This window comes from Nicotiana tabacum, chromosome 16, assembly GCF_000715075.1.
Source record: "Nicotiana tabacum cultivar K326 chromosome 16, ASM71507v2, whole genome shotgun sequence".
NCBI classification, from domain to species: Eukaryota; Viridiplantae; Streptophyta; class Magnoliopsida; order Solanales; family Solanaceae; genus Nicotiana; species Nicotiana tabacum.
This window is the reverse complement of record NC_134095.1, coordinates 140,648,678-140,672,465: the sequence shown is the minus strand read 5'-3', so window position 1 is coordinate 140,672,465 and position 23,788 is coordinate 140,648,678. Positions and strand designations below refer to the sequence as shown.

The 23,788-nt window shown below is 37.2% G+C and overlaps 1 protein-coding gene across 1 annotated transcript; it reads left to right on the top strand.

Annotated features, from left to right (window-relative positions):
• Positions 1 to 237: 237 nt before the first annotated feature.
• On the top strand, positions 238 to 22,859 carry LOC107769852 (cleavage and polyadenylation specificity factor subunit 3-II-like). The gene is made up of 18 exons (XM_016589108.2): positions 238 to 582; positions 679 to 856; positions 1,615 to 1,687; positions 2,979 to 3,096; positions 3,953 to 4,026; positions 5,213 to 5,349; positions 5,980 to 6,043; positions 6,797 to 6,862; positions 7,594 to 7,663; positions 14,396 to 14,500; positions 14,689 to 14,830; positions 15,589 to 15,688; positions 16,029 to 16,520; positions 18,280 to 18,881; positions 20,714 to 20,833; positions 21,685 to 21,814; positions 21,890 to 22,048; positions 22,355 to 22,859. The coding sequence occupies exons 1-18, from the start codon at positions 558 to 560 to the stop codon at positions 22,514 to 22,516; spliced, it is 2,817 nt and encodes a 938-aa protein (XP_016444594.2). The 5' UTR covers positions 238 to 557; the 3' UTR covers positions 22,517 to 22,859.
• The last annotated feature ends 929 nt before the right edge of the window (positions 22,860 to 23,788 follow it).

The window sequence follows — 23,788 nt, the reverse complement described above, 5'->3', positions numbered from 1 at the left end:
CCACGCAGTATAGTAGTTAGGCAGTATATATATATATATATATATATATATATATATATATATATATACACTTACAAACTGTTTGAACCTTTAATGCAATTTTACCTATTTAAAAATATTTATTATAATTATATTATTTTATGAAATATTAAAAATTAAATACCCATGAACTTGCACCCAGTGTCTCGCGTTACGCGCACGCCTGTTAAAACAGCGGAGCCAACTATGAGGAAAAATACAGCGTTTAAAAATGAAGCAGACTCGAACACTCGCCCAATACTTACAGAAAGCCTTGAAAAGAGTGAGCTCAACCAGTGCACCCGTCACTAGGCTACCAAGTCTACAACAGTTGTACAGTACAAGTGTACAACACCCAGGTGCCACTTGAAAGCTGCGGGTGCTCTAACCCTGAACGCGGGTCCGCCTCATAAACCTGTTAGTAATACCATTTCCTTCCCGCGCAATTTATATTTGAAGGTGCAGGCTTTTACCAAGCAAAAGTTGAAGGAGAAAATCGCGGAAGTTAACTCTTTTAATTTAGAAGAAAAAGAAGAAGCATGGCGATCGAATGTTTAGTTTTGGGTAAGCAAAAAGCCTAGCTGCATTATTCTTTTGATCTACTACAGTGTCTGCTACTTGTTTGATGAAATGCTTAAACGAAAAAAAATTGAATTACAGGGGCAGGACAGGAGGTAGGAAAGAGCTGTGTTGTGGTGACAATAAATGGCAAGAAGATAATGTTTGATTGTGGGATGCATATGGGGTACCTCGACCATCGCAGATACCCGGATTTCTCTCTAATTTCTAAGTCTGGAGACTTCAACAACGCTCTCTCATGCATCATCATCACCCATTTGTATGATACTCTGTCACTACTTATTGTTGTATGTTGTGTATATATCATAAGTGGCAGAGCCAGGAATTTTAACAAGGCGATTCAAAAATTTAACTTGTGACCTCAAACAATTAACTATCTTTGCCACTACAAGGGATTCAAAAGTTAATATATATGGAAAAAATATTTTTGCCCTACTTGCGTAACACGATTTCTGCTGATTGAACCCCTTCCCGACTGTGGCTCAGCCAATGGATATCATAGAACTTTTCTTTTAACTCTTTGGACTAATTTAATGAGTTTCAATGAACCCCTTTAGAGACAGGGGAAAGATTTCCTGCAGCTTGGAGAATCACATCCCCTGTTTGTGTGACATCATTGTAACCTTTTGCTCTTTGGTCTTGTTTTATGATTTTTGGTGGAATTCTTTAAAGATGGGGGAGAATTATGCCTCAGCGCGGCGTTGTATCCCGTATTATGTGTATATTTCATAAAACCTTTTACTCTTTGTTTAATTAGATGAAATCCATGAACCCCTTCAGAGACGGGGGGAAAGATATGCCCCAGCTTGGTGAATCGAATTGCATCCCCTATTATGTATATATTTCATAGTAACCTTGTACACTTTTGAATAATTAAATGAAATTCATGAAACCCTCTAGAGACGGGGGAAAGATTTGCCCCAGCTTGGTAAATCACATTCTCTATTTTATGTATGTGTTATAGTATATTATAACTTTTTAACTCTACTGGTCTAATTTAATGAATTTTGGTTGCAGCCACTTAGACCATATTGGAGCTCTTCCATATTTTACTGAAGTGTGTGGGTATAATGGCCCCATATACATGACGGTATTTCCTTTGTACCCCTTTATAATACTTATCACTTCAATAGAGTAAAGGAATACAGAAGCAAAATGGGGATGTAAATGATGAGATGCTTCACTTGATTTTGTTTTTCGTTGTTGTGTGTCTCTTACTGAAGTGCATTCCTTTTCCAATATTTCCTTACCTTCTGTCAAAAAAAGAAGAAGCTGTAAATAGCTAACTGAAGCAGGTTAGGGAATTTACTTTCACTAGTAATCTTACTGGCAAAATCTCATACAACAGCTTTGAACAATAAATGCAAAGTCATTGTATATACAAAAAAAAAAAAAAAAAACTTCGAAAGCTTTGAACTGTAATCACATACTTTATTTTGTTAGAAACAACATATATCTCCCTAAGTTTGATAATTGACATTATCTGTTTCAACATGTTATTGTCATAACTTTTTGAAACATAAGCCTTGACTTGCCAGCAATGCATATTCAACCACCTAATCAGTAGCGGCATTAAAGTTTTGGTTGTCCCAGTAGATGTTGCATTTTATCTTCCATAGTAACAAATTCGGAGTTCTGCTATTATTGGGGAGAACTATATTTCGTGATCTCAGGAGTTATTCTGATTAAAAAGCCAATCTTATATTTAGACGTAAAAAACCGAAGTTACCTAAGAATTAGGAATGCTTTCTTTTAACAAAAGGAAATATGAATCGGAAAAAAAAAAAGAATGTCATGGCACCTTGTAATTTGTTTTTTTGCCCCTTATAAAAAAAGAAGAATGTCGTGGTGATTGCTCTAAAAATTGTTATGGTTTGCTATTTTTTTTCCTGATAAGTAAAGATTTTAATAAACTGGTACCAAGATGGTACAAAGGAAATATAATGACTCGATATTTACATCAACTTTAGACAACATATGAAAATAAAATGTGAAGCGATAGCAAGAAACGAGATATGTTTAGACATATGTCTCGAAACTTTCTTAAAACACATAAATATTAGAAATTTTCAAGGGATTAGGTAGAGATTCTGTTACAAGTTAACAAATGTACGACCAATTGGAAGTTGTTTGCCTCCGGAAAATCCTGATGTGTTGGGAGCTTTTAAAACATTCTTCCAATTTTTGTACATTATTCTGTGCAAGATTTTCAATTCCTTCCAATTCCTCTTTTATTTGCACCAGAGATGTACTTATAAGTCCATTTAACATATGCTTTTAGTATCCAGAGTTTTTTTTGCTAGAATACCTGAGCAAGAATATTTGCACTTCGATTTTTATGATCTGCTCTCTATGATCTATTTTAATCACTGATCCTTCAGTATCCAACAAAAGCGTTGGCTCCATTGATGCTGGAAGATTATCGCAAAGTGATGGTTGATAGAAGAGGAGAGGCGGAGCAATTTAGTTCTGAGCATATTACAGAATGCATGAAGAAAGGTATCCTTTCTCCTACTAGTCACTCCCTTGACCTTTTTATAGTGTGATTCAATTTTCTGGTAAATGGTTAGAATTTTCTTCAGTTTTGCAGTATATGTTCATATTATTTCCTTTAAAAAGTTGTCAACTAGGCAAGTTCACTTCTTAGTGGTTAAACCAACTTCCTAGGGGTCGAGGCAAAGCGAAGTTAGGTTAAGCATATTAATGATCTCTCAAGTTGAAACAATATAGTACTCTGTGCATCAATGACATAACCTCTTACAACTGTAATATCCAATCAGTTCTCTGAAGATCATGTGCATATTGCTGGATCTATTTGTAATTGTTGCATATATAGGGGTGAATAAAGCCAACCTGCCAATGATTGGATTTTCCACTCCTTCACATGGTTGCATGAGTGCATTGTCTGCCTAATGGACAAATCATTTCTGTTTCTTTTGATCAAATCTGCTGGCTCAGCCAAGCTGCAAGCTTTGACTAATGCACAACCTTTTCTGATTGCCTTAGCCAAGCTGCCAGCTCTTGATACCACTAGTGTGGTTCCAATGGTTTTAATGGTCACTTTTTCTGACTCATAGGTTAACTTCACGAGCTTCTTTTGCAGTCCACTAGTTATCAGTTTAACATGATAAGAGATTGCTGATTGAACTCCTACAACGAGCAATATTAATTTAATGCAAACACAAGATTGAATTGACGAGTGAAGTGAATTCCGAGGATCTAACAAGATGTGGTGTCTGAATCCGTTGTACATAAGTTAGCAGACATGCTCACCTAATAATAGTTTCTGCATCTTTATCCTCTTATTCATCGCCAAATTAAAATGAGTTATTTTAACTTTGCATTTGGTGTGCAGTTACTGCGGTGGATCTGAAGCAGACTGTGCTGGTTGACAGGGACTTTCTGATTCGAGCATACTATGCTGGACATGTATGGTTTAAACTTTTCACTTTATTTGCACAAACATTCCCTTTTGAACTCAAGTTTAAAATGGCATTTTTCTGGTGCTTATATCATATTCCATCTTTTTGGAATTAGTAATTCCCTTTTCAACTCGACATACATTTCTGAAGCAGATGCAGATTGTTAATCATTGCTGACTCTTGTAATGCTGAGTAAAAATTTCAGTCCAGTTTCCCTCTCTCTCACACTCGTGTTAGTGCTAGTAGCTAACCCATGCGGCAGCTGTGCGAAGATCACTATAGTTTCTGTCTTCATTCTTCACCTTGGAAGCCACAAGCAGCTATATATACTCCATTTCCATATGGGAAGCTGTGTATGTCTTTTTTTCCTGGACTCTGTTCTAACACCAGGTAGAGAACAATTTTTTTTCATTTTGAAGTTACTCAATAAAAGCAGCAACACGGCGATTTCACAAAACAAAAAGAAAAAGAGCAGCCTAGAAGATCAGATGGTTTAAACAATGAGAACGGATATAGAAAAAAGCACTTGTATCATAATTTGCCTACGACATTGACTTGAAATTCTACCTATGAAAGTGATATTGCGAAATATACTGCCAGCAGAACCCAATGTAAAATGATATAGGAGCCACTTTACATTGGTTTACTGGCTTCTGGAAAAAGAAAACATTTAAAATAACCTAATTGCTGAAGCTAGCTGCAAGTTCATTCTTGGAACCAAAGTCATGCAATCCAAGTGTAGTAATAAAATATGAGCTTAAAGTAGAATCAAAATATCGTCTTTCGTCTCTACATTGCACGCTTGCAGCTGTCTACCTTCATTTGTTTCCTAGTAAATATGGCATATGCGATGGGTGCTCTCATGTGGAAGACATTTGATCAACCAGCAAATGTAGATGAAAAATGTGCAGGAGTAAATGTTGGATTAATGATCAAAAGAAAAATAAATTTGTCTGATATCCCTCCCAAGTTCATGTTGTTCTAAACTAGCTCTCTCATCAAAATTTTGTAAATATCTTCAATTGAAATCCTCGTATATATCAGAACGAATATTCTTTCTTGTGAATGTGCAACTCAATTTCCTTCTACATATGATGCACAAAAGGAATAGACCAGAATTTTGTCATCCCGCTGTAAATGATGCATGAATGGTAAATCAACATTGATGCTGTGATATGGAACTATATGTATAGGTTCTTGGTGCTGCAATGTTTTATGCTAAAGTGGGTGATGCTGCTATAGTATACACTGGAGATTATAATATGACACCCGATAGACATCTTGGAGCTGCTCAAATCGATCGGCTGCAGCTGGACCTTGTCATAACAGAGTAAGTAGCAGATACTATCTTGAAAATGACCTGCATGAGTACATGTCATGGAAAACAATCTTGGTCAATTTTTTTTGGTCTAAATCAAACATTGATGATTTTTTTCCAGTTTCATTTTTATTTTGCGATTTTATGCAGCTCAAGTGTATTGATGACCATGACCAGGTTTCTAATCTCAATACTCTTTGGGCTAGGGGCTTGGCTCTAAAAATAGTTTGCACCTGTAAAGGAAAAGTATGATTCAAGATCTGAAGAAATCTGTTGGATATTGAGAATCAGTATATAGTTTTTGTGTATGCTAACAGTGTTAGACGACTAGCACCAAATTCACATGTTAGTTCTTGCAAAAATTTATGTCTCCTGCTAATTGGAATGACTGAAACATCTTAGTGTCAAATGGTGTGAAATTGATGTAAAATCCTCCTTTTCCGTGTTATTCCAAGTTGGAGGTGTGATATTGGTGGTCCTCCCTTCTTACAGTGCCTCTTTTAAACAAATTGTAATCATCACTCTTGTGATTCAAAAGTTGAAGATTTCCTGAGAAATAAATCTAATAACATTGTCCTAACCTTGGAAAATGAAAATTTTAGCTGCAAGAGATTTCTTCTACTCAAATTTTTGTCCTTGCAGGTCAACTTATGCAACCACCTTCCGTGATTCCAAATATGCCCGGGAGCGGGAGTTTCTCGAAGCAGTATGGAACTTTTGGCTACTACACAGACTTGATTCTTTTTGCCTCTTTAATTGTCATTTATGTTGTGCATATGTTTTTCTTTTACACGTTGCTGTGACAGAATACGCTTGCAAAGAGTGAGTGTTTATAAGAGTCTTGCTTGGAGTTTTGTCCTTGTCCTATGCTTTATATCCTGATGTCAATGGCTGTTTTAAGTATACTAAGTAGTTTGGTGGTGTGCTTACAGTGGCTTCAAGGTAGCGTGTACCATCTAGTGCTGTATACTCCAAACCTAAAATGATATTTTGCTTGTGAATCCACTTCTCAGTATAGTCCAAGCCTTGATTCCCTCTTAAAAAGTGGCAGGAAAGAGACTGCATTGCGTTTTCTTTATCCATCATCCCTTGATTGATTGCTAATGCTGAACAAATCTGTACCAAGGGAAATTGCTTTTTGTTTTAAGACTTAATCAAATCAAAAGGATGTGTGCATGCACATGTTTGTTTTCTTTGTTTCCTGCTCTTCATCGTTTCCGGCAGTTTAGCATAATTTCTTTTTACCGTATAATTTTTTCTGCTTACGTTATTCTATATTGAAGTGGAGGGTTCTTGTCTAAAACATTGCATTTATTGCAATTCTCTATCAGTAAGAGTCCTTTATCTTTAAAATATTAGTGATTCTTTTGTTAGTGTTACCCATTTTGCTTTAGTCAATTTCAAGTTGAATTCACTTTTTATTTACTAACGCTATAATACCAAAAACTGATTATTCCAGGTTCACAAATGTGTTGCTAGTGGAGGAAAGGTGCTCATCCCTACATTTGCTCTGGGAAGAGCTCAGGTTTTTATTTCTTCAATTATTTTGGTTAAAGTATTAATTAGTCTAGCTTTCTTAATGCCTAGATTTAAGACATGCTTTAGCTTTAGATCTTCTGTAACGACAAGTAACTGAAGGTATGAGGGGACACATTAACAGAATTTTACTGAAGAATTAATCAACAGTGCGAAACTCCTGATCAGTATTTTGTCTCAAGACATCCCATGAGGGATGTGTTTAACTTGTCAAAACTCGAGTATTATGCATGTAATTCTCTGAGCTGTCAATTTGTTTTCAAATATTTGATTATGAAAAACTAAGACATCATTGCTGCAAGAGTTGTCAACAGGCTTGTATATAAAGTCCAACAAGAGTACCCCCGTCTGATAGTGCCAAGGTATAAGTAACGATGTCTACATTTCAATCAATCAACTTTTACCTCAATCCCAAAATAGTTGGGGTGAGCTATATAGATCCTCTGTATCCTTTCCACTCTATCCGGTGGGATTTCACTCTAATTGGAAAAAACGGTATGAAAATTAGGAAATCTAAGTCTAGATGTTCTTTATATCTCACATTTATTGCTACTAATGGTTTATGTATGTAGATTATTAAATTTGGGATTTCCTCACTCCTTTTTTTGTTGATGTTTTTCCTTTATGTTCTTTCTGCTTTGTACATTTTGGTTTCCTTCTCAATGTAATATATTAATGCAAGTATTCAACTTTACTGGTGGACTATACTTCACCAAATAGGAACTCTGTATGCTATTGGATGACTATTGGGAGCGAATGAATCTTAAAGCTCCTATTTATTTTGCCGCAGGTTCTCCCTTAATTTCCTTGCATGTTCCTTTCTTAAGTTATTCAGCTATGTGATATTTCTTTCTTGAAATCTGTCTGTCCTTGATCAGATTAAAAGAACTAGAATTCTTTATGTGCAGTTATACAACAACAACATATCCAGTGTAAATCTTACAAAGTGGGCTCTGGGGAGGGTAGGATGTACGCAAACCTCACGCCTACCTTTGTGAAGGTAGAGAGTCTATTTCCGATAGATCCCCGGCTCAAAGAAAAATAAAAAGAGACAAAAACAACAAGTAGTAACAATAACAAGATAAGGAGATAAGGTGATAAGGTTGTTAGATATGTACATAATGTAGTCTTGTCTCACATTAGAATAGGAGTAGTATGTCCTTGTATAGTATAGCTATAACTAAGGACCTCTTGTATTGTATTGAACACACAATATCAATATATCGTATTTTCTCCTGTGCCTTCTCACATGGTATCAGAGCTATCGTGAGAGATTTATCGCTGTGCATAAATTCCAGCGATTCCGGGAAGTGAATCAGTCACTGGAACCCTTTTTTTCCGGCAACTTTTCAAAGTTGGTTTGCGTCTGCTTTGTCTCGGTTAGTGTTGTGCAAAATCCAACACTACCACAAGAGTAGACACTGTCCGGCGACCAAACCCCAGTGAAAATCTCCGGCGGTAGTGTAGCGGTCGGAAGAAAATTTTCCGGCGAAGTTCTGACGTCGTGTGGGCCACCTTGTGGCCATTTTTTGGCGACGATTCTTCAAGACAGATTGTTCCCCTTGCAATTTCGAGCCTACCCATCCAGGTTACACCAAATTCCGACCACTTTTATATTTTTCCGGCGTGAACAGTGATTTCAGAAGTGGACTTCCGGCCATTTTTTGAAAAAGTTTCTTCAGAACAGTTGGGTCATCTGGTAATTCCATCCTATCCCTACTGTTTTTATTTCATTCCGACCACTTTGAATTTTTCCGGCTGCAACAATAATATTCCGAGAGCTACAGTAATCTTCAGTTTTCCCAACGGAGTTACTAATTTTCACTATTTCAAGTTAACCCTACTACTATTAATTGTAGCGACATGAGAACCGATACTTCGAATAGTCGGATGGTTTCTTTAGTGGATTTTCTTCAATACAAAGCAGGTAAGCAGACATCTTCTGAGATAGCTTCTGTTGTTCAAACAGATAATAGCGTGACTTGTGTCTCTCAATCTTCATCCTCTGAGTCTTGGGCCATTGATTCAGGTGCATCAGATCATATTTTTGGTAACAAATCTCTTTTCACTACTATTTCGTATTCGCAATCTCTTCCAAGAGTCACAATGGCCAATGAGTCTCAAACCATGGCGACTGCAATAGGTCAAGCAAGCCCAATTCCTTCCTTACCTTTAGATTCAGTTCTTTATGTCCCTAATAGTCCTTTTAATCTCATAGCTGTTAGTCGCCTAGCCAAATCACTTAAATGTGTCGTTTTATTTCTTGATGACCATGTTTTTATATAGGAACGCAGTACAGGGCGGATCATTGGTACCGGGCGTGAATCGAATGGACTTTATTACCTTATCCTTGCTAAATCACATGGACTTACATCTTGTCTTCCTTCAACGACTTGTCCTGTTACTGATTCACCAGATTTATCACATAAACGGTTGGGACATCCTAGTTTGTCAAAACTTAAGAAAATGGTACCTGGTTTATCTCACTTGTCAGCGAGTGTGAGTCTTGTCAGCTCGGTAAGCATACTTGCTCTCATTTTCCTCGACGTATTGATAATCGAGCAGAGTCACCGTTTACTTTAGTCCATTCAGATGTTTAGGGTCCTAGTCGGGTCAGTTCTACCTTAGGATTCCGCTACTTTGTTAGTTTCATTGATGACTATTTTAGGTGCACCTGGATATTTTTGATAAAAAATCGATCTGAGTTGTTTTCTATTTTTCAGACCTTTTACGCTGAAATTCAAAATCAATTTGGGGTTTCTATTCGCACATTTCGTAGTGATAATGCCCGAGAGTATTTGTCTTTCCCATTTCAGCAGTTTATGAAATCTCATGGGATTATTCATCAAACATGTTGTCCGTACACATCTCAACAAAATGGGGTAGCTGAAAGAAAGAATAGACATCTTATTGAAATTGCTCGTACCCTACTCATACAATCTCATGTTCCGTTGCGTTTTTGGGGGGATGCAGTTCTTACATCTTGCTATCTTATTAATCGTATGCCATCTTCAGCTATCCAGAACCAAGTTCCATTCTCAGTTATGTTTCCCCACTTACCTTTGTTCTCTCTTCCACCCCGTATCTTTGGAAGCACTTGTTTTGTCCATAACCTTACTCCAGGAACAGATAAGTTAGCTCTCCGTGCTCTTAAGTGCGTATTTCTTGGTTTCTCGAGAACGCAAAAGGGGTATCGATGCTATTCTCCTGACCTCCAGCGGTACCTTATGTCCGCTGATGTTACCTTCTTTGAAACCCAATCATACTTCACAGGTCCAGGTAATCACTTAGATATTTCTGAGGTACTACCAGTCTCTTCTTTTGGAGATTCAGTCACTATCTCCCATCCATTTTCCTCTACATCTCCAGCTTCACCATTTATAGCTCCCGTTCCACCATCTATAGCTCCAGTTCCATCACCTATAGGTCCAATTCCTCCCCATAATCCAGTTCAACCTTCTGCAGCTCCGCCACTCTTGGCTTATCATCGCCGTCCACATCCAGCATCAGGCCCAGGTGATTCACGTCCTGCATCAGATTCTGCACCTACTGCGGACTTGTCTCCTCTTAGTCAACCAATTGCACTCCGCAAAGATGTACGGTTCACACTTAATCCTAATCCCCACTATGTTGGTCTAAGTATCATTGTCTGTCGTCACCTCATTATGCTTTTATATCTTCTTTGTCCACTGTTTCTATTCCTAAGTCTACGGGTGAGGCACTATCTCATCCTGGATGGCGACATGCTATGATTGACGAGATGTCTGCTTTACATGCGAGTGACACTTGGGAGCTTGTTCCTCTTCCTGCAGGTAAGTCTACTGTTGGTTATCGTTGGGTTTATGCAGTCAAAGTCGGCCCGGATGGCCAGGTTGATCGGCTTAAGGATATACTCAGATTTTTGGGCTTGATTATAGTGATACTTTTTCTCCTGTGGCTAAAGTAGCATCTGTTCGTCTTTTTTTGTCCATGGCTGCTGTACGTCATTGGCCTCTTTATCAGTTAGACATTAAGAATGCTTTTCTCCACGGTGATCTTGACGAGGAAGTTTATATGGAACATCCATCTGGTTTTGTTGCTCAGGGGGAGTTTAGTGGTTGTGTGCAGATTGTGCAGGTCACTATATGGTTTGAAACAGTCCCCTCGAGCCTGGTTTGGTAAGTTCAGCACAATTATTCAGGAGTTCAGCATGACTCGTAGTAAGGCTGATCACTCTGTGTTTTATCAGCATTCTGCTCCGAATTTGTGTATTTATCTGGTGGTTTATGTTGATGATATTGTTATTACTGGCAACGATCAAGATGGTATTACTAATCTGAAGCAACATCTCTTTCAGCACTTTCAAACTAAGGATCTGGGCAGACTGCAGTATTTTCTAATTATTGAGGTCGCTCAGACTATCTCAGGTATTGTTATTTCACCGCGGAAGTATGCCTTAGACATTCTTGAAGAGACTGGAATGATGGTTTGCAGACCTATTGACTCTCCTATGGATCCGAATGCTAAGCTTCTGCTTGGACAGGGGAGCCTCTTAGAGACCCTACGAGATATAGGAGGTTGGTTGGAAAATTGAATTACCTCACAGTGACCAGACCTGATATTTCTTTTCCGGTGGGTGTTGTAAGTCAGTTTATGGATTCTCCCTGTGATAGTCACTGGGATGCAGTTCGTATTCTTCGGTATATAAAGTCAGCTCCAAGCAAAGGATTACTATTCGAGGATCGAGGCCACGAGCAGATTGTTGGGTACACAGATGCTGATTGGGCAGGATCACCTTCTGATAGACGATGTACATCTGGATATTGTGTTCTAATAGGAGTTAATTTGGTCTCGTGGAAGAGCAAGAAACAAAATGTAGTTGCTCGATCTAGCGCCAAAGCGGAATATCGGGCCATGGCTATGGCAACGTGTGAGTTAGTTTGGGTCAAGCAGTTGCTCAAGGAGTTAAAGTTCGGAGAAATCAGCAGGATGGAACTATTGTGTGATAACCAAGCTGCTCTTCATATTGCGTCAAATTCGGTGTTCCGTGAGAGGACTAAACACATTGAGATCGACTGTCATTTTGTCAGAGAAAAAAACTTTCAGGAGATATTGTTACAAAGTTTGTAAAGTAGAATGATCAACTAGCAGATATTTTCACTAAGTCTCTTACTGGTTCTCGTATTAGTTACATGTGTAACAAGCTCGGTACATATGATGTTTATGCACCGGCTTGAGGGGGAGTGTAGATATTTACATAATGTAGTCTTGTCCCACATTGGAATAGGAGTAGTATGTCCTTGTATAGTATAGCTATAAATAAGGACCTCTTGTATTGTATTGAACACACAATATCAATATATCATATTTTCTCCCGTGCCTTCTTACAAAGGTGATAGAATAACCAAAGTTAAAGAAACTGCGAATATGAAGCTGTGAAAATACGAGACTAATATTAATGCTACCGACATGAAGAGGAGACACGCACGCCTATCTTCTGTAACAAGCCAGCCCACTAGTAATACTATCCGCTTTGGGCTTATGCTTGCACGACTTTAAATCGCATCACTAGAGTGTAAGGCATGTCTACTTATATACCCGACATCTCTCCCGTGTTTTGTCGATGTGAGATTTGCCTAGGGTGTCACATATACCCCTTAGGGACTCAGCGTCCTCGCTGAGGTTTGCCCCACCACCGTTCAAGGTTGCACGTGGAGTGCCTCTAATACCATATGTAACAGCTCAAACCACTAGTAATATTATCCGCTTTGAGCCTAGGCCCGCACGGCTTTAAAACGCGTCACTAGAGTCTAAGGCATATCTACTTATATACCCAACATCTCTCCCGTATTTTGTCGACGTGGGATTCGCCTAGGGTGTCACATCTGCTAACCTTCTACCCTAATTCCCAACCTCCACATCCGCCTATCAAGGGTAATGTCCTCAGTATGTTGGAGCAGCGCCATGTTATGACTAATCACCTCTCCCCAATACTTCTTAGGCCCATCTCGACCTCTCCTCAGACCCACTATGGTCAACCTCTCACACCTCCTCACCGGGGCATTTATGTGCACTTATATCTCTGTAATTTATGTATGCTTTATTAAGTGTTGTTGAAGCTATGAAGCTATCTGCACATAATGCTGTTGGCATGCCAATCAATTTTATTTGATATGTAAGCGAAAACATAAGCATCCCAGTGTACATCATGAAGTCTGATCTGTTGTCGAAAGACAGTTATGACTTGGTAGAAAGTGAGTCTTCTAGGATGTTGTAGTTAGATTTACTGGAGGTAACTAACATAGTATCATATACCATGTAACCATCTCTGATTAACAAACATTTTCTCCACCAAATATTTGATGTGCATGTCAGTACTAATAACTTTTAGTTCCGGTAACTTCTAATACGGCTTTGACTGGCATTGAATTTCAGCTTCTTCTCTCTCCTCTAAGACTGTCTGCAATAGTTAGAAGCAGTTGCCAGTTAGTTGAGCTTTGTTTGTCAAAGAAATTAGTCCCCAATGACAAGTAGTAGCTTAACAAGCATTTCTCATCATCAAAATCTCTAGTTATCTGATTTTATGGGGTTATCATAGCCGATATACTGGAATTTCCTGTTAAATGTGTATTATAGTGGTATTCCTCGTTTATTTAGTGCTCGGGGTTGAACAATATGAATTATTGCTTACGAAATGAGCCAATGCTATAATTTAGCTTCGATGTCGACATCACCATTTTGTTTCTCTGAAAGCAATAGCCAATGTTGTTGATACTAAAGTGATGAATAAGATCTGGCGTTTTGTCACTTTTCCTTCTCACTAGCTCATCTTACCACCTGTCAAGTTGCGGGACTTCATAACTTTGCCGCATCTAAAGGAGAGACTGGTGGGATATTGATGAATAGTCATAGTCAATCCATTACCCGGAGGATCTGTTTTCTTTGTTTATCTATAAAAAATGGTTTCTGTTTTTTAAATTCTACTTCAGTCAACCTTGTGTGATGCATGGTTTATTTGTTCTTTATACTTCTTGATGTTTTGCCTCAAACTTAACAACAGCAAATAACTTAGTTTACCAATAATTTACTGTTATGTCAATAATAGTATCATTCAGAAAACTGAAATTGATGCATATCTCAATAATTAGCTGGATGGACAATTGGACCTTTTTTTTCTTAGAAAGTTCCCTATTACATCCTTTTCTGAATCCATGACAGTAACCACAGCAAAAGAATGGTGTATTCTGAGGAATTTTCACTGCTCTTTTTCCTGCTTGGCTCTGTCACCGAGCTCTGGTCAGACAAGGTTCCTAGTAAAGAGTAATATTACAGAACCGTGAACTTCGTAACAGATCATCGTGGCTCAGCAATATAATTTTCTTAATCCTTAACAAATATTTTATTGTTTATACTAGGTTCTTATGAGTTCTCTTTACTAATAATTTTGGTGGTATGATAATCCTGCAAACATTTTGGATATATATTATGTCTTTTTTTGTAATTTTGATACCTTATTCTTAGTCGTGAGCTACTAATCTTTCAGGTTTGACTATTCAAGCTAATTTGTACTACAAAGTTCTCATAAACTGGACCAGCCAAAAGGTGAAAAGTACTGCCGCAACACGAAATGCATTTGACTTCAAAAATGGTGCTTCCTCAATCACTCATTGCAAGCTTCAGGAAATTGTAGATTAGCTATGTTAAACAGGATCAGGGTTATGAAGCTTTGTTGTGCTACAATATTCCCCTTCGGTTTTCTTTAGTAGCTCAAGTGAAAGATTAAGATCAACGTATTGGTTTGCTCATCTTACATTATCTTCTGATTTTACTTTGTAGTCCACAGTTTCGATCGTTCCATGATAAATGCTCCTGGACCTTGTGTTTTATTTGCTACTCCGGGCATGATAAGTGGGGGATTTTCACTTGAAGTTTTCAAGCAATGGGCTCCGTGCGGACAGAACCTCATAACACTCCCAGGGTACCATCTGCAATTCACTTTATTTAATATCCCATAATGAGACAGAATAGAAATGCATTTTCAAATTTAAATTTAGCATTTGTCCTGCCTTTGCCATATATCCAAAACTGCCTGGGTTGAGTGAGCAAAGTTGGATTGTCAATATGAACTGGTCACATTTTGCTCTTTCAAAACATTTGTCCAGTATTTACATTTTTTTTTTTTGCTTCAGGGTTTGACTTCTCGCAATTCCTCAGGAAATTAGAAAAATTAAAACTCATATATATGGATGAAAATATGTCATTCATAATGATCATTTCGTCTTTTATGGATTTTAATTTTTCTATTTCCCATTAAAAAGATTTCTTTCCTTTTTTTTTCATTTCCTTTTCTTTTTCCCCATATAGGAGTTTTAAGTTCATCTAGATTCCATTTTAAATACCTCGTATTCGAATTTCCAATTGAGTTATTTACTCTTTACTGTAAAACTCAGTTGAGCACATCGAAAAGAATTGTGGTGTGTAAACTTCATTAATTAACTAGCTTCTTTGGTCATTGCATAGAAAAAGAAGTTAATAGCTCTCTCATTTTTACTTTATGCACATTAATTATGGGATAAACTATTTTCTTTAATACGATTTGAACTATCTGGCTTGCTATTCATTGAATTGCAAGACTAGTTAGAAGCCTATGAGATAAGCTATGGACTTCCTCCATTTTCATTGTCACCATTTTACAAACTTATGTTCTACTATCCTCCTTTGGATCCTATTTTTCAGATATTGCGTAGCTGGGACAGTAGGACACAGGTTGATGTCTGCTAAAACTCCCGCCAAAATAAATGTTGATGAAAATACCCAGATTGATGTGCGCTGCCAGGTATTTCTATTCTTGTGTCATCTTTAATTTGTTTAATTTCATCATATAGCAGCTCTTTTGTATATCTGTCTACGCTCCAGTACAATGATCACATTTAAACTCCATTGACTCGTCAAATAACTATCATTATCAACCATCTGGTAATGATCAAGCTGAGAAGGTAAAATTGAGCATTCCTGTCATTTCTTCATCTGCTCAAAATTGTGTTTATTTCTCTGTTTTAGATTACTACTTTGGATATCACAACTTGAAATTAAGAATGAAATATGGAAGTGTTATGTTATTTAGCCCTGATCTTTTCGAACTATATAACTTTTATTTACTTCTTGGATTTTGCCAGATCCATCAGCTGTCTTTTAGTCCACATACTGATGCCAAGGGAATCATGGATTTGGTCAAATTTCTATCACCCAAACATGTAATACTTGTGCATGGCGAAAAGCCCAAGATGGCATTGCTAAAAAAGGGAATTGAATCAGACTTGGGGATCCCGTGCTATTATCCTGCAAATAACGAGACTGTGTGCATTCCCTCAACTCTCTATGTTAAAGCTGATGCATCCAGAGAATTTCTTAAAAGTTCTTTGAGCCCAAATTTCAAGTTTCTAAACACAAGTTCAAGAGCAGACATTGATTTGATTCTGAATGCGAGAACCGAGTCTTTTGTGCAAGTATGTGATGACAGAGTAGCTGAAGGGGTGCTAACCATGCAGAAAAACCAGCATCCCAAAATTGTGCACCAGAATGAGCTAATGGTCATGGTAGGAGGAGAAAATCATGAAGTTCAGTTTGCTTACTGTTGTCCAGTGCGTGTCTCTGATGACTGTAAAGATGTAGCTCTGTCACCAGGAGAAAACACGCCTCCTGTGCTTGATAAATGCCCGTGGCTGCACTTACTATACACAAAACTCTCAAATGATTTTCAAGATGTAACCTATCAGAATGATGGAGACCGTCTCCAGATAGAGTCAGTTACTGTTTCTTTGTGTCTGAAGGAGAAGTGTCCTCATAGAATACATGTTAGTCCTGATAGCACATCTGAAACAGTAAACTTCTGTTGCGTGTGGTCAATGGTAGATGAGAAACTTGCTTGGAGGGTCATTTCAATCATGAAGAATTTGGAGTTGAAGACTCGTTAAGTTTTACTGCTTGCAACTTGGTCGTGGCATTGGTGTCTAATGTACGACCTTGCTTACCAACATTCTTTTGGTCAAGGCAATCATGAACATGCAACTTCAGTTTGTCGATCTTCTTGCTTTTCTACATCACCAAAGTAAGCTTCCATGTTGCGCAGTCTCTTGAGATAAGGGGGATCTCTCCTACGCTCATGAAAGAGCCCAGGGTGAATCTCATGCTTCTCATTTTGGTTATTCTAAAACGAGTTGATCATCATGTTAACTCGCATTTCACATCCTCTGAGGATTAAGGAAGCTGATTGCGAGAGCCTAAGTCGAATTTCATTCTCTTTTCCTTTGCTATGCTATCAGAACACGAGATGATGGTCTGAAATTGGAGACTAGTCATTGCTAGAGAGCGGGTTATAAAGCAGAAACTTGTGTAAGGTTTACTTTCGTGTAACAGTTTTTTTTGCTGCAAAACATACAATGCCCTATGCTTGAAAAGGGCTAGTTTGGTTGATGAGACCTAGGTCAATTGGGGAGGCTGAGCCGCTGAGGTAACAAAAACCTTGAGGTCGTTCACTTCAATTCAAATTATCTAGCAGTAGAGTTGTAAACCAACGTTTCTGTAGTATAAAACACACACACACACTCATTGATGTAAATAAATTTCCTTGCTTTAGGACATTTTATACTATGCTTGAAGCATTGTGAATGCTGGCCGTGCCACAACATTACCTTAAACTAGAAAAAATTACAGATTGTTAAAAGATTGCCTATACTCTCCCTTGTCTAATCAAATTTTGAGGAGCTAGAAACTTTGCTTTTGTATTTCATGATAAATACAAATGGATGTCCAAGATATTGACAGAAAGACAGATAAGATGGTACTATTTGCTTAAAATTTACATGTGTCTCTCAACTTCTATTCCACATTGTTATCTCAATCTGTCCACATCCTAATAATTGAAGGCTTTTCCATAATCACATCTTCTTTAACAACATGACAATAGCAGCAACCTTGAATATTTTCTTAATTAACAAAGAATTTAATAAATACTATTCCATTCGTTACTTCATTAGTTTCAATTGATGTGACATAATTTGATTTTACACGAAACTGAAAAAAAAATAAAGATATTTTAAATTTATGATTTTAAAGATGTCATAATATTTAGGTCGATATAAAAGTCTCTCATAAAGAACAAAATAGAAAATTTATAGTTAAATTATTTTTAAATATAAAATATTTTTTTTTTTTGGTAAATAGACTGGTAATCAAAAGATTTTTGACCTTGTGCTAAATCTCCCTTATCCTGTTTGCCTGTCTTTTGACAGTAAAAGTTTATGAAAGATTCAGGTTCAGAATCGGTAGTTACCAGAAACAGACCTGGACCAGCTAACTCCCCCCTCCCCCTTCACCCATTTTGATCATCCCAAACTACCCTTCCAACTTTTAGGCACAAAAATCAAGAATCTGACACAAACCCAAATTCATCAAACTATCAGAAAAAATATTACATCACTTTATTATGAATTCTATGTTTCTGACAAACCGCACTTCTTCTCTCTAAAAGATAAACAATTATCCACTTTCAGCTTTAAAATCATGGCAACTGAGCCACCAAATATGATATCTTCAGACCCCACAAGGGTCCCACTTCTCAGCCGACGAGAGGACACCGGCGGCGGGGCCCGTCAGTCATCGTTGGCTGTACTTCTTGGTCGGCTCACCGGCGGAAGGGGTGGCGGTGCGTCGACGCTAGTGAGGGAGACGGCGGCGCGTGAGCTGGACGAGCGACGCGCCGACTGGGGTTACTCAAAGCCAGTGGTGGCACTGGACATGATGTGGAACTTGGGTTTTGTTATTGTCTCGGTTGTGATTTTGTCCTGCACGTTTGATGAGTCGCCCAATGTTCCGATTAGGATTTGGGTTTGTGGGTATGCTTTGCAGTGCGTGGTGCATGTGGTGCTGGTTTGGTTGGAATATAGAAGGAGAAATTCTCAAGGAGAAAATGATAATGAGGAGAATGGTGAAGAGGGAAATGGCGTTTTGGGTATTGGTAATCAATCAAGGTTAGCTCATTTATTCAGCTTATTCAGTATTTTCCGACCTTTTGTCACAATTAAATAGATACTTGTTGTATGATGAATTCATCTTTGTATTCAGGGGTGAGACCATAATTTGAAGTTTATGGGTTCTGAATTTGCCGGAGAACCCATAGTTCGTCTTAGTTATTGGGTTTGCAGTTAAATATTTATACATATTTAATAAATTTCCTAATATAAATACAACGTTTAAGCAAAAATGACTGGATTCGGCCGAACCCGCATACTATTGGCTAGCTCCGCCTCTGTTTGTAGTGTTAGGGTGGTGGTTTTACTTATAGTTTTATTTCTAATGCACTATTGCATTACATTCAAGCTCGTGAGGCGGTTTGGTTATAGGCTACATGAACTTCCAAGGGACTACAACCTCTTAGAATCCATGCGAACTTAGCTAGGAACTGAACACAATTAATGGAAACAAATTGATTAGTATAGAAGATATAACTGAATGTTGGTATAACTCATTACTTATCAAAAAAGGAAAAGGAAATATTGGTATATTCATAAAGAATGTGGTGGATTTCCGTTTTCTTCTTTCTTTTTGAGTGATAGTGTTAGGATAAAAGAAATATTTTTCTTGCTTGAAGAGTACATTCTTGAGACCTTGCTATAAATCTTTGATCTGAGAAAGTTAGCAAAATGCTCATCATCTCCTTAAAGAATACTACTTTACAGAATTTGATCGCCACTGCAAGATCTAGACTAGTGCCTACATGTGAATGCAACACAACATCTCTTACTTAATTAGGCTCCAGCAGCCATTGAAATTTTCAAATTTCTCTTCTATGAACTGGTTTAATCTTTTCCTTCTCTTTGTCAAACTCTTTGAACTATAATTGACATGAAAAACCTAATTCCAGTGCATTCCATCAGAGGCTACTTTGTTGGCATATTCTTTCCCTTTTTTCTCTCCACGCAATATTCCGTAATCCATTTGAAGCCTTGCATTTTTACTACTGAAGTCGAACCAGATGAAACATTTGGATTGATCAATGAAGGACGGTAAATATTGATTGTATTTCAGAAGCTGGAATTTTGTTAATTGCTTTATACTTTTAATATAGAAACTCTATTTCTTAACAGAATGATTAGGCATAATATTTCGAAGCTTGTACATTTCACATTGATTTAAAGGCAAGTGACTTGCTTTGGATTTTGTATGAGAGGGCTTTGGGGTTATATTGTTAGGTTACAAAGATTTTTTATATGATCCATGTGATCATTGCCAGCACCCTGTGTCAGGGAAGGATAATATTATTTTAAAAAAGAAGGAGCTGCAGGAGAGATCCCAAACTTATGAGAAAGTGTTATAAATTTCTTTTACAAGGTTAAGGGAATGAAAAATGTAAGGAGAATGATGTATATTTGCTCTGTTATGCTGAGAGTTTGTGATAGTATCATGTTAGTGATTCTTACTTTTTGATTTTACCTCGATGGCTTTTGACCCATCTTTCATATCATGATTGACCTGCTATCTCTAGTAGATTTTCATGAGTTAAATTTGATATTTGTTACACTGCAAGCTGAAACGACAACTTAAAGAAGCATGTCAATTACATGCCATTCAACTTGGCTATGTTATCACCACCTTTTGATCTTCTACTTAGACATATAGAAGCATTTATTCTCGTCATTTGAAATTATGAAGAAAAAATGTATTACCATCATTTGACCGATTATCTTAAGTGTCTTTTAAGCATGGAAAAAGAGATATATACTCCTTTTCTTGGTTAACGCTGCTATAGAAGTAGAAGTGGCAAATTTAATTTATTGACTCCTTCCCATTCTGGACATTGCAGTGTTGCTAAACGATGTGAAACTGTGAATACAATGGCGTCACTTCTTTGGTGGATAGTTGGATTTTATTGGATAGTCTCTGGTGGTGATATTCTTTTACAGAATGCTCCAAGTCTATACTGGTATGTCACTATCTACTATCACTTCAAGCCTTTATTTCTAGGGAGAAATCCTAAAACAAGAAAAACTTCTTAAAGTTATAATATGTGTGAAATTAGTCTCTTATATTGTAAAACTTTTATGTTTAGTTGATGGTTGTCTGTGGGACTTGTATTTTTTTGTCTTTACTATTTTCAAATTGTGATTTTAATAATTCCAATCCCTGTCTGGAATTCTCCCCTATTCAAGATGTAAAGTAGGCCATAGCAATGAGATCGGGTATAACCTGTTACATGTAGGCTCTAATTGAGTTTTTCTTAATTTTAATTCCTTTAGACGTACTAGTAATACTTGCACAGCTCAAATAGACAGGGGTTTCAAATCTTTGGGATATATTTGACCGAACGCGACCTTGATCTTTTCACATTTTGGGTAATGGTAGTTGCGGTAAAGATGTTATTAATTAGTTCATGCACTATGTGAATTGGCATTTTTCATCATTGTTGTTAATGACAACATAGAAGAACCACAGACTGTTAAAGGGAAGGGGAATTCAATTTTTTCCAAGTTTGCCTAGAATTTCTAGTTGTTCCCTATAAGATGTAATTCCTAATTCTATCTGGTTCAGCTGCCTGATTCATTGTTCGGTCACGGACCAGCTGAATTATATGCTTAGATCTATCATTGCATTACAGCATATGTGTTGTCATCTCAAAAGAAGCCGTGGATGATTATTCTCTCTCTTTCTCTCTCTCTCTCTCAAATATGTCTGCTTGATGAATTGTAGATGTTGTTTTCTTTTCCTTTTTTTAAATTTTTGTGACAACCACCTTCAGAAAGAGTCCTGTTTGATTACTGATCCAAAGTGCTGCAGGTTGGCAGTTGCATTTTTGGCATTCGATGTATTCTTTGCCGTCTTTTGTGTTGCTTTGGCATGTCTGATAGGAGTTGCTCTTTGTTGCTGCTTGCCTTGCATAATTGCAGTACTCTATGCAGTGGGCCAGGTAAGAAGACAGCAAACCATAGAACAAGCTTAATTTATATGTTTCTGGTAACGATCTTTCACCTATAATACACAGGAAGGTGCATCAGAAGCAGACCTCAAAGTTCTCCCCAAGTATAGATTCCATATCTGCAAGGATGAGGAGAAACCAAGTGTAGGAGCTGGTAAGATGGTACCAATTGAGACGAGCAGTGGATACTTGGCCAATGAGCGTATTCTTTTACCTGAGGATGCAGTAAGTTAATTACGTATCTTAGAAATGCTTAAAGCCAGTTCCTCGTTGTGGCACGGAAAGCTCAACCAGTTAACATTTTCTTTCTCCTTTATTCTGTTCCTACTGTTCTGACTATATCGGAAATAGAGCTGTTTCGCCGTATGCATATTCTACAACTTTACTTTGAGATTTTAGTATGGATTTCTTGTTTCAGTTTTGATCCTCATTGTGAGATTGCATCCTTGAATGTGAATAGACAGTAGAATTTCTGTTTATTATTTGTGATAAAATAGTTACCAATACCTCAAATTTTTTCTTGTTTGCTAGGAATGTTGTATATGTCTTAGCTTGTACGAGGATGAGACGGAACTCCATGCTCTCCCCTGTAATCATCATTTCCACTCCACCTGCATAGTTAAATGGCTTAAGATGAACGCGACATGTCCACTGTGCAAGTACAACATCCTGAAGGGGAACGAACAAGTTTAGAGCAGAGGAGAATGAAAACAAAGAATCATTGATTTTGGTTATTAAAACCACCATTTTGCTACTGGCCAAGATTATGGAGCTGGAAATACTGATTGCCAGTCTGAATCAGATCATAGCTCTGCTTTGCAACTAGTTGAGCTTCCTCTCATGTTCGCCTCACATATTAGAGATCTTTTCTGTAGTGAAATGTCATCAGTTATAGAAATAATGTAGCAAACCTCCACTTGTAAATAATTTTGATTCTATTGTTTTCCAGTAGATATGATCTCAAACTCTTGTAAAGTACGTGCTATTGTCTTGGTTTATGTTATTCTACCCGTTGAATGGTTTCATCTTCCAGAAATTCCCTTGTATTTTAGGTTAGCATTTTCCTCTGAAAATAGAAAAGTGAGTAATAAGTTAACTTATGGATAGTTTGGTCAAGTTTTACTAGTATTAGGTGTTACTTTATCATACGAATGATTGTGCAAGTGACAGAAAAATTAACTTACTGTTATGGTGCAGCGAAGGTCCGAAGGTAGTTCATAGGAAGATTACAAATTCCAGAACCAAACAAATTCTCCAGCACTGCCTACTATATCTTTATTGAACTATGGCCGACAATCATATTAGCAAATGAACATATTCCTGAGCATTAAAAACAATAATGGACATAATCATATTAATCAATCAAATTCGATTCAAATTTATACTAAAAGTAGGAAGTTCCTATCTTCAAAGTTAATTTACAATAATCTCCTTTAAAATTTTGTCACATTAGAAGTGAACCGAGTGAATTAGAATTGAAGTAGCAGTAGGTAAATACTTTTTTCATAACATTTTACAGTAGTAAATAACATTCATGCACAGGAGTCCCTCCGTTTCCTTATTAATTATGTCTCTTGCACTATTTTTTACATGAATATACAAAGAACAATGTACATGAAGAGTTGTATTCTTGAAACTTGTGATAACTCTTTGCATTCTCAGCCAAATCATGGTATATTAATATTTTCACAAATTCTTCATAAAACAAACTGATGCTTTACGTTGACAAAATTAAGCATTTTGGTTGGCTTGGAAGAAAAAAGAGAGACTACAGTAAATTTAAGTTGCCAACTTTTCCCGTGATAGAGTTGAAAAGCACATCAAGCTGTAGATTTTTTGTACTTAATTGCATGTTTCTATGCACAGGGTTGTTCTAGAATATTTTGTATTCATCAATATTTTTATGGTCAAATAAAAGGTTTCTTTACTGATTATTAAAACAACTAGTCTCTGAATATCTCATAC